Below are 15,215 nucleotides of genomic sequence, written 5' to 3'. Positions count from 1 at the left end.
TTAGATTATGGGACATAAGATAGAAATATATAATCTACATATATCATGTCTTTATCCCATACGGGTTAGAAATAGATACAAGCTTTACACTTAGTTTCGGCAGTGCTTTGTCGGGTCTGACCATAGAAAACAAAGGACTAGTTATTCCTATTTCTGTGACTCTGACACTCAATAACTTGCTCAATGTCATATTAATTAAGTACAAAATTAATTATAGCAATTTTTCTAAAACGCATCATCACGAATATGACCTTTGCTGGCCATGACTCCAAATGTGGATGACCACATGAAGAAAGACCTTTAACAAAAAAAAACTGGTAATAATTTTGCTATATGTTCGCCGCAATGGGAGTGCGTTTACCTCTGAGTCCCAGAGTTCGATCCTCAGTCATGTCATGATAAAAAAAGACTCTCCGATTGGCCTAGAACTTGAACTATTTATTTTTTATTTATTGTAAGTAAGTAAGGGATTCAGTGAACGAGTGGTTGAGACATTCGCATTGTTCAAAGTTCATAGGTCATATAACATACGTCGTTGTAAACAAAAAATATCACCATATTGACCCACCGATGACCGTGCCCCCAATATAGTCATATGACGAACGACAACATGTGATGGGCTATTCATGTGTTTTTATTACAAAGCAAATCAGGCAAAGAGTTATATTCATTCGTAGAGCACACTTTGTCTGAAAGAACGATATCTGTCGTACACATGACAATGGACACACACCCTTTTACTGGATTTGAAAACCTTTGTATTTCTATTCTCAATAAGGAAGCAGTTTATGATAAACTAGCTGTACCCGCGACTTCGTCCGCGTGGTTTAGTTATTTTGGGCATCATTGTAGCCCTCAAGGATGAATAATTTTCCCCTTTTTTTACATTTTCCATTATTACTTCGCTCCTAAAAGTTGCAGCGTGATGTTATATAGCCTAAAGCCTTGTTAGAGAAATGGTCTATTCAACACAAAAAGAATTTTTCAATTCGAACCAGTAGTCCCTGAGATTAGCGCGTTCAAACAAACTCTTCAGCTTTATAATATTAGTATAGATGCACTACTGTCCTTCAGATTAGGGGTTAAATAATATGGATAAAGTGTAAAGCATTATTGGGAGTGGCTTGTCGAAGGTGAGGCGGTAAATGCATTTTACCTTAAGAAATGGACTAAACAGATCTTAATTTTGATTTGCGAGTGCGCTCTTCGGTACAATACTACCTCTATGGCCACCAATAAGATAGCATGCCCGACAATTTGACTCGTCTGTTATTAAAATCACGCGCCTCAAATGAAAATGTAATAGAATAATTGTACAAAAAAAAGTGGACAAAAATAATAAAATGGTTTTATGCAATTAAGTAATGATATAGTAGTCTTCCTGACACCCATGACAGCGCGCATTCATCTCAGGTTTTCTTCGGCTACGACATGTTTCTGTGTATTTTATTTTTTCTAGTATTTTAAGAATTTAAAAAATTATATTAAAGGCATACATCATAATACCAATTAACAAGCCAGCATTGTAATAAAGGCGACTCTAGTTGACAGAAATTTCTTTAACTTCCCATATCATTCTTAGACACAAATCCTTTAGTCCTCTTCTTAGTTATTCCTTAATCCTATCCCGGGCACCCCGGAAGATCAGCGTTGCTGTGTAGCATATTGTTTACAGCCAGCATTATGCTGAGGGGGTACCCTTTCGGGAGCACCATACTACATGTCTATTTTTGTACATTTTATTGTTTCCTTTTTTGTCTTTTTGTTATGGTGTTTTATGAATAAATTATTTTTGACTTTTTTAATTATTCTTATGATGACGCTCGAAGTAGTGACCGCTCGACAAATAATTATATTTTTAAGTGAGGGTAACCGCACCGAATATGATACGCAAATCTATACGCGCATATTGATGTTCAGATATAATTTAGTGCTATTCTCATGTGAAGTGAATTTTTTAATTCTTAATGAGAATAAAGATCTTAAACCTTAAACCTTTGATCTGAAACCAAATTTTCTGGACGATGTATAAAACTTTTATCATAATATTTACATTCTGATCTCAATCAGTTAATTCGTAGGCTTCACCGACAGGATAGGCTACTTTCCGGCCTTATTGTATGCAGATACTAATACACTCAATTGAAACGTCACAAACCACCATTTTGGATCAAACGATACAGATCTCTACTGAAAAAGCCTTAAAGTTCTAAATTAAAGAGTTAATAGGACGTGGAGGAGCCAATGACTGCGATATAAGATTCAAATGGAGTTTGAAATTATAATTTACTTATTACAGTGGGTATGTGTTGATTACACATAGGCTTGTGACAACTTGTGCACAGTGTTGGGTGGCCTGTAGTTAAAATTATATTTGGAACTTTTATAAATAAACAATAACCTACTTGTAAAAAAACATCTATAAATTCGAACGATTTGTAAGTAACATAACTTTCAATGAGTTTTAATAATTTCCTGAGTTTCATTAGATACCTACCATAAAAATAAATTTAATGCAACGTCTGAGTGTTCCCATTTTCTAATGCATTTGTTATGAAAACCGCGACTGTTGGCTCTGTCTACTCCACAAGGGATCTATAACTCAAACGTGGCTATATGCATTTATGTGTGTACAACGTAATTTTTAATCGCTTCTTGCAACTTCCAGCATCAAAGAGGCAATATCTTGCAGGACTTGTGAGGCAAGATTATATGCGATATATAAAAATTGCTTTGCCAAACTATAAATACGTCAATTTAGTTTCTGGTCACACATGGTATGATGAGGTATAATAAACATGCAACTATTCCGTTCAGACTCTAAATGGGAAGTTGACGTCAATCATTTTATTGTGAGCGAGACTGCTCCCCATTACATATGTAGTACTTTTTAGTAGTCTCCCTGCAAATGAATATTGTCCAGTAATGTCTCACCATCGCTATGGTTGATTACAAAGAAGAGAGAAGAGAGTGGGAAATCCATAGATAAGACTTGTCAACGAGTGAATTGCTTCTAGAACCGATTTAATGAAATTTGGCACAGATAAAGTCTGACCTTTAGGTATGACATGATAAATATGGACTACAATTTTACAAAGGTCTATCGAAAAGCTTGACGTATGTGGATGAAGTAGTAATAGTACGTTTAAGGGATGAAGCGTTGAATGGATATAGTCTCTGACCTACCTTTCTTGGAAAAGATTCATAGAAAAAACATAGTAAAATTATTTTTATTGAACCTGCAATAAACGAATATCAAAGTCCAGACAACAAACACAAAAAATTATGAAACTAGAGCGAATCTAAAACTCTGAATGGCATAACATGAATAATGGTTGAATTTGACATAATAATTCTCTATGGATTCCCGGCTCTCACGCCATACTAGTCTTTTAGCCAAAATCCGGGTCAGACGGAAGCCACAACAATATGATATTCTAATTCTATAACGTTATGGCCGTAGCAATTAAATTGGATGGATCATTGCGCTAGCGCATCGCACTAGTTTTGTAGCTATTGCTGTATTGTACCTAATAAAGAAAATAAAGGCATATTGTCAAAATTGTGAATAAATAAATTATTTAGGTGATTATTATTTTTAACACCAATTTAATACATAACATTGGACACTGGGTTTATTTATTGAACGGCTGGGTCTAGAGATTTGAGATTTGAAATTTGGCATGTAGGTATCCTAAGTGGTCTAGGCGAGCACTTTAAGAGGATTTTCCGAAAATCCAGCGGGAAATAAACGGGATAAATATTTCTTTTTTACGCGGGTAAAGAAATACATAAGTTCTAACAATAACTACAATGCAAATGTATCATCTGTTACTTCTGAGTTATGATTGAGTTTAAATTACTATCAGTTCATATATAGTTATCCTACGCATTCCTGAGAAATATCTCAGGCATTGATTGATAGGGTATCATAATACTCTAAGAGGGTATAGGTCGTTCAATGACATTACTAAAAATATTTTGCTTTCTCCCCACGAACGTAAGTCTCTCTCATTTTTGCGCATTACTAGTTGCACCCTCCAGGCCCTGCAGACCTTTACCATAGTGCCTCGGGGCATGGGATCCGCATTATAACCCACGAACGTCAATACATAAAATGGAGAATTTTCTGATGAGGGGTCAAAATAAGATTCTTCTTCAGCCCCCGTACTATGGTACGCTCGGCGCCATTTTTATCGCTCGATCATCTGTCGTTGTCACGTTTCACGTCATAATAAAACGCGAGACAGCGATAGTTTTTCGCGCCATAAAAACGAAGTCGCGCGTGCCTTATTACGGAGGCTCTCTCGCGTTGAGGCTTATCTTACTTACCTTTTTGCATGGAGGGGCTGGATTCTCTATACTCGAACCATCCCAGCTGCCTCAGGAAGCCAAGCGCCGCCGATGGTAAGAAGCAAGCCTCATTTTTCATGAAATTGATGCATGTAAATGAAGCCTGAACGTTGGACGTCCTGGTAAAGGGTCAGGTCAAGAGTACCCGAAACCGCTGAGCTTGATGAAGCGAAGGAAGTATGCAGAGATCGTGGCAAGTGGAAAGATGTAGTCTCTGCCTACCCCTCCGGGAAAGAGGCGTGATTTTATGTATGTATGTTATGTATGTAAATGAAGCCATAACTTTGCAAGGTCGTGGCAAGTGCAAAGATGTAGTCTGCCTACCCCTCCAGGAAAGAGATCATATGTAGACTTCACACGTTATGGAACCTTGGAACAGACCTTCTGAAGGCTGGAGATACACGTCGATGGGTTGCCAATTGTTTACACCGACAACAGAAACTTGCAATTCTAAAACCAGACGTTAAGGTTCATTTTTACATGTTAGATGTCCAAGTAAAATTATATGTTACATTCTACAATATGAAAAATACAGGAATAACAAAACTTGAATTAGTGTTAGTTAGGTTTATTGCCGTGTGGTTCCCAGCACTTTGGAATAGACCTGAGGTAAGGCTATAATAAACTTGGGTTTCTACTATTAGGTAGGTATACTATAGGGCTAGCATCCTGTCACAATTTGAATCTCAATTCCATCACGAAACCATAGAGCTGAACGTGACCTTTCAGTCTTTTAGAGACTGTTGGATCTGTCTATCCCGTGACGTGACGTGTGCTTCTTTGTGGCAAACACTATGTTTTCTTCTTCGCTACCAAACGTGAATTTTCTTCCTGGCATTAATCTGGTTACTTAATCTAATATTGGTGCCGTGTGGTTCCCGGCACCAATAGAAAAAAGAATAGGGCCACTCCATCTCTCTCCCATGGATGTCGTAAAAGGCGACTAAGGGGTAGGCTTATATATTTGGGATTCTTCTTTTAGGTGATGGGCTAGCAACCACTGATAGTATGGAGTAGGTATATTGTCTAAAAATGGTTAAGTAGGTAATATTGTTTTACGAATAATGACAAAGTACGAGTGTATTACATTGCCCTCCCCCCACAAAGAATTTAAATAAATTATGACTAAAATAAATCGCAAGTCTTCAGCAAATGGTTGACAATTATAAACGGGGTCAGCTCGTTATGGCTTTTTGATGAGCTCGCCTTTGCCATTCGTGAAAAATGGGACACATTTGTGAAACAAATACCCTGAATGGCAGCGATTTACGAAAATAACGAGTTTACTTATACATATATATAACTTTAATAACTTAGTTTTTATTTACATTAGTCTTTCGCCGCGTAGGTACTGAAGACCTCGCAAAGATAAGTAACTCTTTCTATTCCTTATTACGTACACAAAAAAACAGTTCAACAAAAAAAGTTGTTATGACTAGTTTTGTTTGAAACAGAATTTAAAAAATGTCTGTTTACGTTCATCATCCTCGTGGAATTATACTCTTAGGAATAGCTTATGTACTACAGTCATTAAGGTATTTTTATATGTATATAGTTACATACATAATGACACGTCTACATCTACATCTTGAAAAGACTGAAAATTAACATAAGTGTTATGGTATTTTTATATTACGAGTATTTTGCAAATGATCTAACCGATTTTAATGTCTGACTTGAAAATTTTAGTAGATAACCTTTCCTTGTGTCCTTTGCCGTGTGGTTCGCGGCACCAATACAAAAAAGAATAGGACCACTCCATCTCTTTCCCATGGATGTCGTAAAAGGCGACTAAGGGATAGGCTTACAAACTTGAGATTCTTTTTTTAGGCGATAGGCTAGCAACTTGTCACTATTCAAATCTCGATTCTATCTTAAAGCCAAATAGCTGAACGTGGCCTATCGGTCCGCTCAGGACTGTTGGCTCTGTCTACCCCGCAGGGGATATAGACGTGATTACCTATATGTATGTATGTATGTATGTATAACCTTTCCTATGTATCTACGACATTTTAATCTAAATCGACCAAGAGTTCGAAACTTTGTAGAAGCAGGCGCAACTCGGGCCCCGAAACACTTCTGTGGAGGGTGCAACCGGGAACAAGCAAAGATGAGAGAGAGTTGATTTGTAGAATTCAATAAAAAGTATGGTTAGTTACTTAGATCCATAGATAACATTTTGAAGTAGATGAAGGTATTATTTCTATTATTCCTAACTTCCTGACGGGAACCACACGGCACACTGAACTAATACGCTCTACTAGTTATATACCCAATAGCACTAAAATGGCCAGTATCTAGCCCATTGGCCGTTGTAAGCACCGTTACCTTATTACTCGATTCACGCGAAGAGAATCCATGCGATTAATCGATACGTGGGAACTCCATGTTGGAAAGTGATCAAATCGTCATCGACATTGTTTGGCATTTTTTCACATATCGTTTTTTTTCCTAACGGACCAGACAGGGTGAGATGATCATGAGTCATAAGATGCAAAGGCTGTGTTAATTTAGATAGATGGCGTATTTATATCCAATCGATTGCTAGCCCATCGAAACTCCGGATAAATCCAGGAAAGCTCGACAAATTAATTATTGTAGATAATTTTTTTCTAATGGTATTTATTTCAGCCATAAACTACCTAGGTAGGTACCTACATACTATTTAGTCTTATGTGAAATCATTATAACTATACATATAAATTAATTAAGTAAAAACGTAAAATTAATATGAAGTTCTTTAAAGATAATTATCACTTACCTAAAAATATAGCTTCGAAATCACATTCTTTAAGTTGGTATTTGTGTTGTGCAAAAGGTTCATACATAAAACGTAATCTACAGGTAGACATAACAAAACACACGCAATACGATACGAATATACATATACACAATAATAATTGTGATACGTACACAATAGAATTATACTTGTGACACACAAAAAGTGCAAAAGCAGATGGTCACAATAAAGGTACTAAGTTACAAATAAATTATGTAAAAATTGGTTGCATAAGAATTTCAACAACTTTCGTTCATCCTCTGAAGACCGGTTTTGGCGGGTTTTGTGTACCGGTTTTGATAAAGTGCTGATAAACACGTGGATCTTAACTCAACTGCCCTAGAATTTGGCCTTGATGTGCTATTGCAGAATAACTGACTGAGTAACCATGATCTAAGATAGGTGAGGTCAGACAGCAATCCAGGTAATCACCTGCCTGACTTACCCACTCCTGGGCAGTGTCGTGTGGGAGAGTGGGACATAAAATTACGTGTCCCGTGTGCGTTTGTGCCTTCGATAAAACCAGGAGATATGCTAGCTTGCTTCAAAACACGGCACACAAAGAATCCTGTTTGATATCTTCGTATTTATTATTTTGGCAAAATTTTTCAGTTGGTTACCTTTTACGAATTAAAATATTACCATTGAAAGAAAGGAACTATCCAATGGCACTTTTGTCAACAGCGATATACTACTCTGTCAAGAAAGTAGCGGGAAAAGATCAATAATACACAAACTGTTTGTTATTCATCCAAATTTATTTTATCACCTTCAAAATATGCTCCTTTAGAAACGATACACTTACGCCAACGAATAATCCAATCATCAAAACATTTTTTAAACGCTGTTTCCGGAATTGAGGTCAGTTCTCGCCGCGAATTCTCTTTTATGTCTTCTACCGATTGAAAACGGGTGCCACGAAGTGGTAATTTGAGTTTAGGAAAAAGAAAAAAGTCGGCTGGAGCCATATCTGGTGAATATGGTGGTTGCTCGATGGTATTTGTTGAGTGTTTGGTTAAAAATTCGTTCACAATGATGGCCTTGTGCGAAGGTGCATTATCATGGTGCAAAATCCAAGAATTTTCTTTCCACAAATCTGGCCTTTTTCGTCGGATTTGCTCTCTTAAACGCCGCATAACACTCAAATAATATTCCTTATTTACCGTTTGACCTTCCGGCAAGAATTCCGAGTGCACAGCACCGCGATAGTCAAAGAAAACAGTCAACATGACTTTGACTTTTGAACGACTTTGGCGTGGTTTTTTCGGTTTCGGTTCAGTTGGAAGGCGCCACTCCGGAGCTTGTTGACTAGTTTGCATGTCAAACTCGTAAACCCACGTCTCGTCACCAGTAACAATGCGTTTCATGAATGTTGGGTCGGAATTGACTCGTTCTAGCATGTCCTCAGCGACTCTCATGCGATTGAGTTTTTGAAAAAAATTCAGGTCTTTTGGGACTAGCCGAGCGGCAACATGTTTCATACCCAAATTATTAGTTAAAATGGTACGGATCGACTCGTGAGATACAGAAAGTTCGGTGGCTATCTCTCTCAAAGTTGAATGAGGATTTTCAGTCACTATTTCCTTCACTTTTGCGATGTTAACTTCAGTTGCAGACGTTGATGGCCTACCAGAGCGAGGCAAATCTTCCATCACATCTCGACCGCTTTTGAACGCTTTGTACCACTCATAAGCACGAGTTTTTGATAAAGTCGATTCACCGTAAGCCTTCTGTAACATTTTCAGTGACTCCGAACACGATATTCCATTGGCAATGCAAAATTTAAGACAAACTCTTTGTTCGATGTTTTTATCCATTATGAAATTAGCAATACACACTAGATATGATATAACTAAAAATAGCACTGTATTTAATGTAAACAACAGATGCAACTCAAACTCCGCGCCAAAATGGAAAACAGTTGTGCCAATCTAACAACAACAAAAAAAAACAAAAATTTGAATTTGGAACCATAAATAAATAATCCATTCCCGATACTTTTCTGACTGAATGTATATATATATATACACTAGAGGCCGCCCGCGACTTCATCTGCGTGGAAACCCTATCATGACTTAACAATCAATCCCGCGGAAACTCCGGGATAAAAAGTAGCCTATATATTATTCTGGGTCTTCAGCTACCTACATACCAAATTTCATCGTAATCGGTTAAGTAGTTTTTGCGTGAAAGAGTAACAAACATCCGTACTGACATCCTGACATACTCACAAGCTTTCGCATTTATAATATTGTAGGATATAGGTGGAGACTAGTATGACTTAGGTCACCGGCAGAGAAACTTACTTAACCCTATGGTTTTGGTTAGTAGATTCATGTTTCTTTGAGCGTGTTCACTTCAATCGATCGATACCTAATCAGAAAATTGATCATGTGAAACTCCCAAGATTTCATCATATTGTTTGAAGTTTCCACCTGAACAAACCAGGGTGATTACCATAAATAAAAGGACATGCAAAAACAGTAACTGGTCTTAGCTTTAACCGATTAATCAAGTTATGCAAGTCTGCACACACCTACTTTTTGCAAGGCAGGTATGTGTGGAATGCCTTTGTATATTGGCCGCATTGAGTTAGATCGTTTTGTACCTAGGTACAAAACGATATAACTCAAAACAAACCTTAAAAGATATACTATGTATGCTAGCATACATAGTATATCTTTTAAGGTTTAATACAAAATATTATCCATCACCATTTAGTGTTACCTACCGCTTTAGTTTAATCCCGTTACTTATTTACCTTAAAATCACCTTAATCAAGGGAATAGCGTGTAAAACACAATTGTACCTACCTATGTAAAAGTTAAAGTGTAGTTATATTTTTACGTAATATCAGATTCAGATCAGTTTTCATTTTCATGTCATGTTTAATTTAATTGCTTCATTTGCATATTATTATACAGATGACAATCTTATATTATGACTTATCAACGTTATACGAGTATTGTTATAACATTCGATTTCACCTGCTGCATTCAGGTGGCTGCATACGATGTCTGTGCTATCACTATTACGAGCCTAAAAAAGTTAAAATTAAAAAGTTAGATCGTTTCGCGCGCAGTGGCTTGCAGCTAATACGGTACGGACATTAATCGTGCATTTCCAGCTACTGTCGCGACTTGCTTTGCTAAATATCTTCGGTGCACTTTCGTGTATGAATCTTCTAATTACTCGGTAGAAAGTCACTGTTGCGTTTTTTATCAGACGATTTGCGGCGGCGGAATGATTTTTGTGCGTTACTTTATTATTATTACGTTTAGATTCCGCGCTAACAAGATGAAAGTTTGATCACACTTTTAATGAATTCCATCGACATTCCTGTCGCTGAAGGCGGGATCGACCGAGTTTATTGACTCAATTTATGTAACTAATTAAGATGACTTGTCTAGCTATAATGAGGAACGAGGAATGGCACGTTCTAACATCTAATTAAATTAAAAAGAACAATTAAAAATTGTTTAAATTATCTACCGTAACATTTAAACTGTGTAATGTCCATAACTAGTTATCAATTTGCCAATAGATTTATTTTTTATGCCTGACTCTTTCATTTTCAGTCTTCTTCAAATTTCTTATTAATAGACCACGCTATATGTTATCCTATTATCAATATACCTACTATAGGTAAATAAATCTACGTCAATATTTTTAAGATTTTCTATTGCAGTTGTGCAGGATTTCTTTTAAGCTATAGGAAGGCACCTACTAAAGTAATTTATAAATTATGTACCTACGTAAGCATATGTTACAAGATACCTGTTTAGTTAAATATATTATCGCGTAACTGAAGATATTAGTGTAATTTTATAATAAATTAACTTTTGCGCGGGGCTTGGCTCGGTGGGTATTTCTAGAAAAAAATATTCTTTATCTGTACCAAATTTCGTGAAAATCAATCCAGTTATTTTTGAGTTTATTCGTTGCAAACATACTTACATACATAAATACAAATCTTTCTCTTTTTTAATTGTGTGGATATGCATTCAATGCATAATAATATTGGCATAAAATTTTCTCTTCCCACATGGGAATATAATATCAAACGTGGCTTTACTGTAAGTAGATAACATCTCCTTTATAGGATATTCGAAAGCTAACGTGAACATTGTTTGACGTGATATCCGCCAGAGAATATCCATTTAACTGCGATTCTATCACGCGATTGAGGGCTAAGGGCTTAAGCTGCAAAGGTCGCAGTTGTGTATGTTATGTTCACTCACTGTAATATTAGTACCTAAGCCTAAAGATCAGTAGTAGATTAGTAGCATTGATGAATGTAAAACTTTTAAAAATATATATGTACACAAAAAAAAGTTTTCAAATGGTTGACTGGCAGAGAATGTTCAATTGTTGAAAATATTAGAAAAGTACACTAGTAAAAAAAAATAGGACCACTCCATCTCTTTCCCATGAATGTCATAAAAGGCGACTAAGGGATAGGCTTATAAACTTAGATTCTTTTATTAGGCGATGGACTACCAACCTGTCGCTACCAACATCAATTCTATCATTCAGCCAAACTGCTATTCGTGGCATATCAGTCTTTTCAAGGCTGTTGGCTCCGTCTACCCCGAGAGGGATATAGACGTGATTATATATTATGTATGTATTTATGTAAAAACGATAAGTATATATACGATAGTAGGTATGTATGAGCGTGCCCGTTTTAGAATTAAGTCTAATCCTATCATGTCAATGTACTTACCAATAACTTATCTTACATACACGTATAACTACGTATAAGTTTGAGCACTAATCGATGCTCTTACGGTGAAGAAAATTGTGAGGAAACTTACAACGGGATGTGTAGGTAACCATAATCCAAAGGGTAAGCATTTTGAAAGGTGTCGAAGGTCAGATGGGAGACGCTTCAGGTAAAAACCTGTCTTACACAATCAGGCTCGTGATCAGCGCGTGCCGCGCGGGTTCAGAAAAGCCGCGACAGGAACCGGGACTAACGCCAGGATTATCATATATTTCTCACTTTGTTATCTTTTGATCAGTTATAGCTGTAACACACGATTTCAATCACGTTGGGAAAGACGATATAGGTTATAAGTTGTTGGTAAGAAGTTAAAATATATAAAATATAATTTCGAGCCTAACCTACTTTATTTTCACATATTTAATTCTTATCTTTACGATTGTAACGATAGTTTCGTAACAATCCGCTAATTAGGCACTGAATTACATGCATTTTTAGATTTTACTTCACTATGCAAGTAAAGAACACTTTCCCAACCTACCCAAAACGTAATGCCTACGTTAATTACCTAATTAAGCTTTATGCGAAAAACGTTCTCCTCATCATACAACACACACGTGTTTATCCCTTCCGGAGTAGATAGAGCAGATGGAAACAAAACTATGGTCAGTGTAGCTGGACAGCAATGTTTAGAATATTAAATCATTTTGTTTTTACCGGCCTGACCTTCAGAGATTTAGCCTTCTAATCCCAAGGCTTTTTGATAATAATCAACCATGACGTCCTATTTATAAACCAAATGACCAGAGTAAATAATCCACATGATATTCACCACAATCACCTAACCTTGATTACTTAGATATGTAGAAGGCGACATAAGTAGTAATAGGTGAAACCTTACTATAATCTTCATTACTTCAACATTGTTTACCTAACAAAAACTCTGAGGCGTCCTAGTTTTTTGAAGAAACTTTGTACATTTTCAGTGTTCAAAAAAATTAAATAGATCTCCCAAATAAACCCGCAGAAATTTGATTTTCCCTCGTAGTCTATCAGAGGAATATTTTTTTTATACATTAATGTCACTGGTAAAATGGAATACTTAAATCTGTCATTGTCAGATTTTAAGGTTATCGATAACAAAACAACAAAGGTTATCATTTTTTCTATCACATGATAAATAACTTAGAAATAGCAATTAATATCGTGATCATCCGAATTTTATTAAACGCTCATTTAATATTGTGATAGTATGAGCGGACCATCGTTTATCAAATCCACCAAAGGCAAGGTTATTCTTGCCACCGTTGCTGCGCTTCACATCACGATTTATCTCGCAAAACCTTCATTTTTTAAGGGCCAAGAAGGCGAAAAGCCACAGAATATCGCTCCTAAATACTTGCCAGACAATTGATCGGCCTTGAGTGGACGAGTAAGAAACAAAACCCGGAAAGTGTTTTGTACCGGTTGTATTGATTCATGTTTTATAAAAGCATTGTGACTGTTTCATCGAGACTGTCGCGCGGTATATTCTTGAGAAACATGAGTTCCGAACATAAAGTTTATGTGACCCGCTCTGACATGCCAGAGTGTGGAGTGCAGTTACTACAGAAAGAGTAAGTTTATTTTGGATAAGATCGCTTGCGAGTCGCTTGTTTTCCGATATACCATCTACTTTCCCATTTGTTTTCTTACTGCTTATTAAGAAAATACTCTGAAATAGTCAGGATTATGTTTTGGCACACAAGCAAATTGTGTTTCTTAAAAAGATAAAGTGTTTGTGTCAGTTGGAAGATACCTGTAAAGATGGAAGTTCTTTCCAGGTATCTTCCAACTGACATCTAAAATCTATCCCCACTAATTATATAAAAGTGGGAAAATCATAAAATTCCAATGAAGTAACTATTGTCTAAACTACATGACCCTGGTTATAAGGAAAAAACAAACAATTGTTATTTTGAAGACCTGTTTTCTACCTAACCAAAATTACCAATTTTACAAATTATCAATTTTACTTTCAGATGTATAGTCAATATGTGGAATAAGCCATCACCTGTACCAAGGGAAGACTTCTTAAAAAATGTAGTGGGTTCCAATGGAATATATTGTTCTCTGACTGACAAGATTGACAAGGCGGTGTTGGATGCCGCTGGGCCTGGTCTGAAGGTAGTGGCAACAATCTCAGTGGGCTATGATCACATTGATGTACAGGAGTGCAAGAAGAGAGGCATTAGGATTGGCTACACTCCTGATGTGCTGACGGATGCCACTGCAGAACTAACAGTGAGTTGGTTTGTCTTACGTTTAATCAGCTACTACTGTTCTGAGTTCTTCCTAATTAAAAATGTATTGATGATTTTAAAATATTATATTATAAAGTCTCTAGTTTAAAAATATGAATCAAACCATTTCTTATGTAGAAACATTTAACGTATTAGCCCAGAAAAATCCTAACAAAATTAGGTACCTATGTATTTGTAATTCATATTTCCTATACATATATAAGGTATAAAAATTAACAAGTCTTATAAAAATAATTTTCAGTTGGCACTTCTTCTATCAACATCTCGGCGTCTTCCCGAAGCTATCCATGAAGCAAAATCTGGCGGTTGGGTGTCCTGGGCACCCACTTGGATGACAGGACCTGGCCTTGCCGATGCCACTGTCGGCATCGTCGGTTATGGCAGAATCGGACAAGCTGTCGCTCGAAGAGTCAAAGCATTCAACACAGCCAGGATTTTATACTTCAACCGCAGTGAAAGACCAGAGGCCAAAGAAGTAGGAGCTATCAAAGTAAGCTTTGATGAAATCCTGGCACAGAGCGACTTCATTATATGCTGTGCTGCTCTCGTACCAGAGACTAAGGAAATTTTCAATAAATCCGCCTTTGAAAAGATGAAGAAAACTGCTATCTTTATTAACACAAGCCGTGGAGGCACTGTCGATCAAAATGCACTTATCGAAGCTTTAAAAAGTAACACAATAAGAGCTGCTGGGTTGGATGTGACGACTCCGGAGCCATTACCTCTGGATAGTCCACTGTTTAAACTGAAGAACTGCGTAGTACTTCCTCATATTGGAAGTGCTTCTATAGAAGCTAGGAATACTATGAGTGATCTGACTGCAAGGAATATATTAGCTGCTCTGAAAGGCACTGAAATGCCAGCAGAATTAAAGTAAATTAAACAACTTTATATGTATATAAGAGAAATTATTGTTATACATATGTATATTTTGTAGGTAATAAATTTTATTGTGTGCAAATCTAACATACAAAATTGAAAATTTGTTTAAAATACATGGATTTGCAAATACAAACAAAGCCATAGCATTCATATAGCATACACATACATAGCT

At 36.5% G+C, this 15,215-nt stretch overlaps 1 protein-coding gene across 1 annotated transcript; it reads left to right on the top strand.

Moving 5' to 3' along the window:
* Positions 1-12,982: 12,982 nt before the first annotated feature.
* Positions 12,983-15,189, top strand: LOC106138818 (glyoxylate reductase/hydroxypyruvate reductase). The gene is made up of 3 exons (XM_013340098.2): positions 12,983-13,474; positions 13,880-14,141; positions 14,403-15,189. The coding sequence occupies exons 1-3, from the start codon at positions 13,338-13,340 to the stop codon at positions 15,036-15,038; spliced, it is 1,035 nt and encodes a 344-aa protein (XP_013195552.1). The 5' UTR covers positions 12,983-13,337; the 3' UTR covers positions 15,039-15,189.
* The last annotated feature ends 26 nt before the right edge of the window (positions 15,190-15,215 follow it).

The sequence above is a fragment of the Amyelois transitella genome, chromosome 17 (genome assembly GCF_032362555.1).
Source record: "Amyelois transitella isolate CPQ chromosome 17, ilAmyTran1.1, whole genome shotgun sequence".
NCBI lineage: Eukaryota > Metazoa > Arthropoda > Insecta > Lepidoptera > Pyralidae > Amyelois > Amyelois transitella.
Note: the sequence above shows the minus strand (reverse complement) of the source record. Positions and strands in the feature narration are given on the sequence as shown.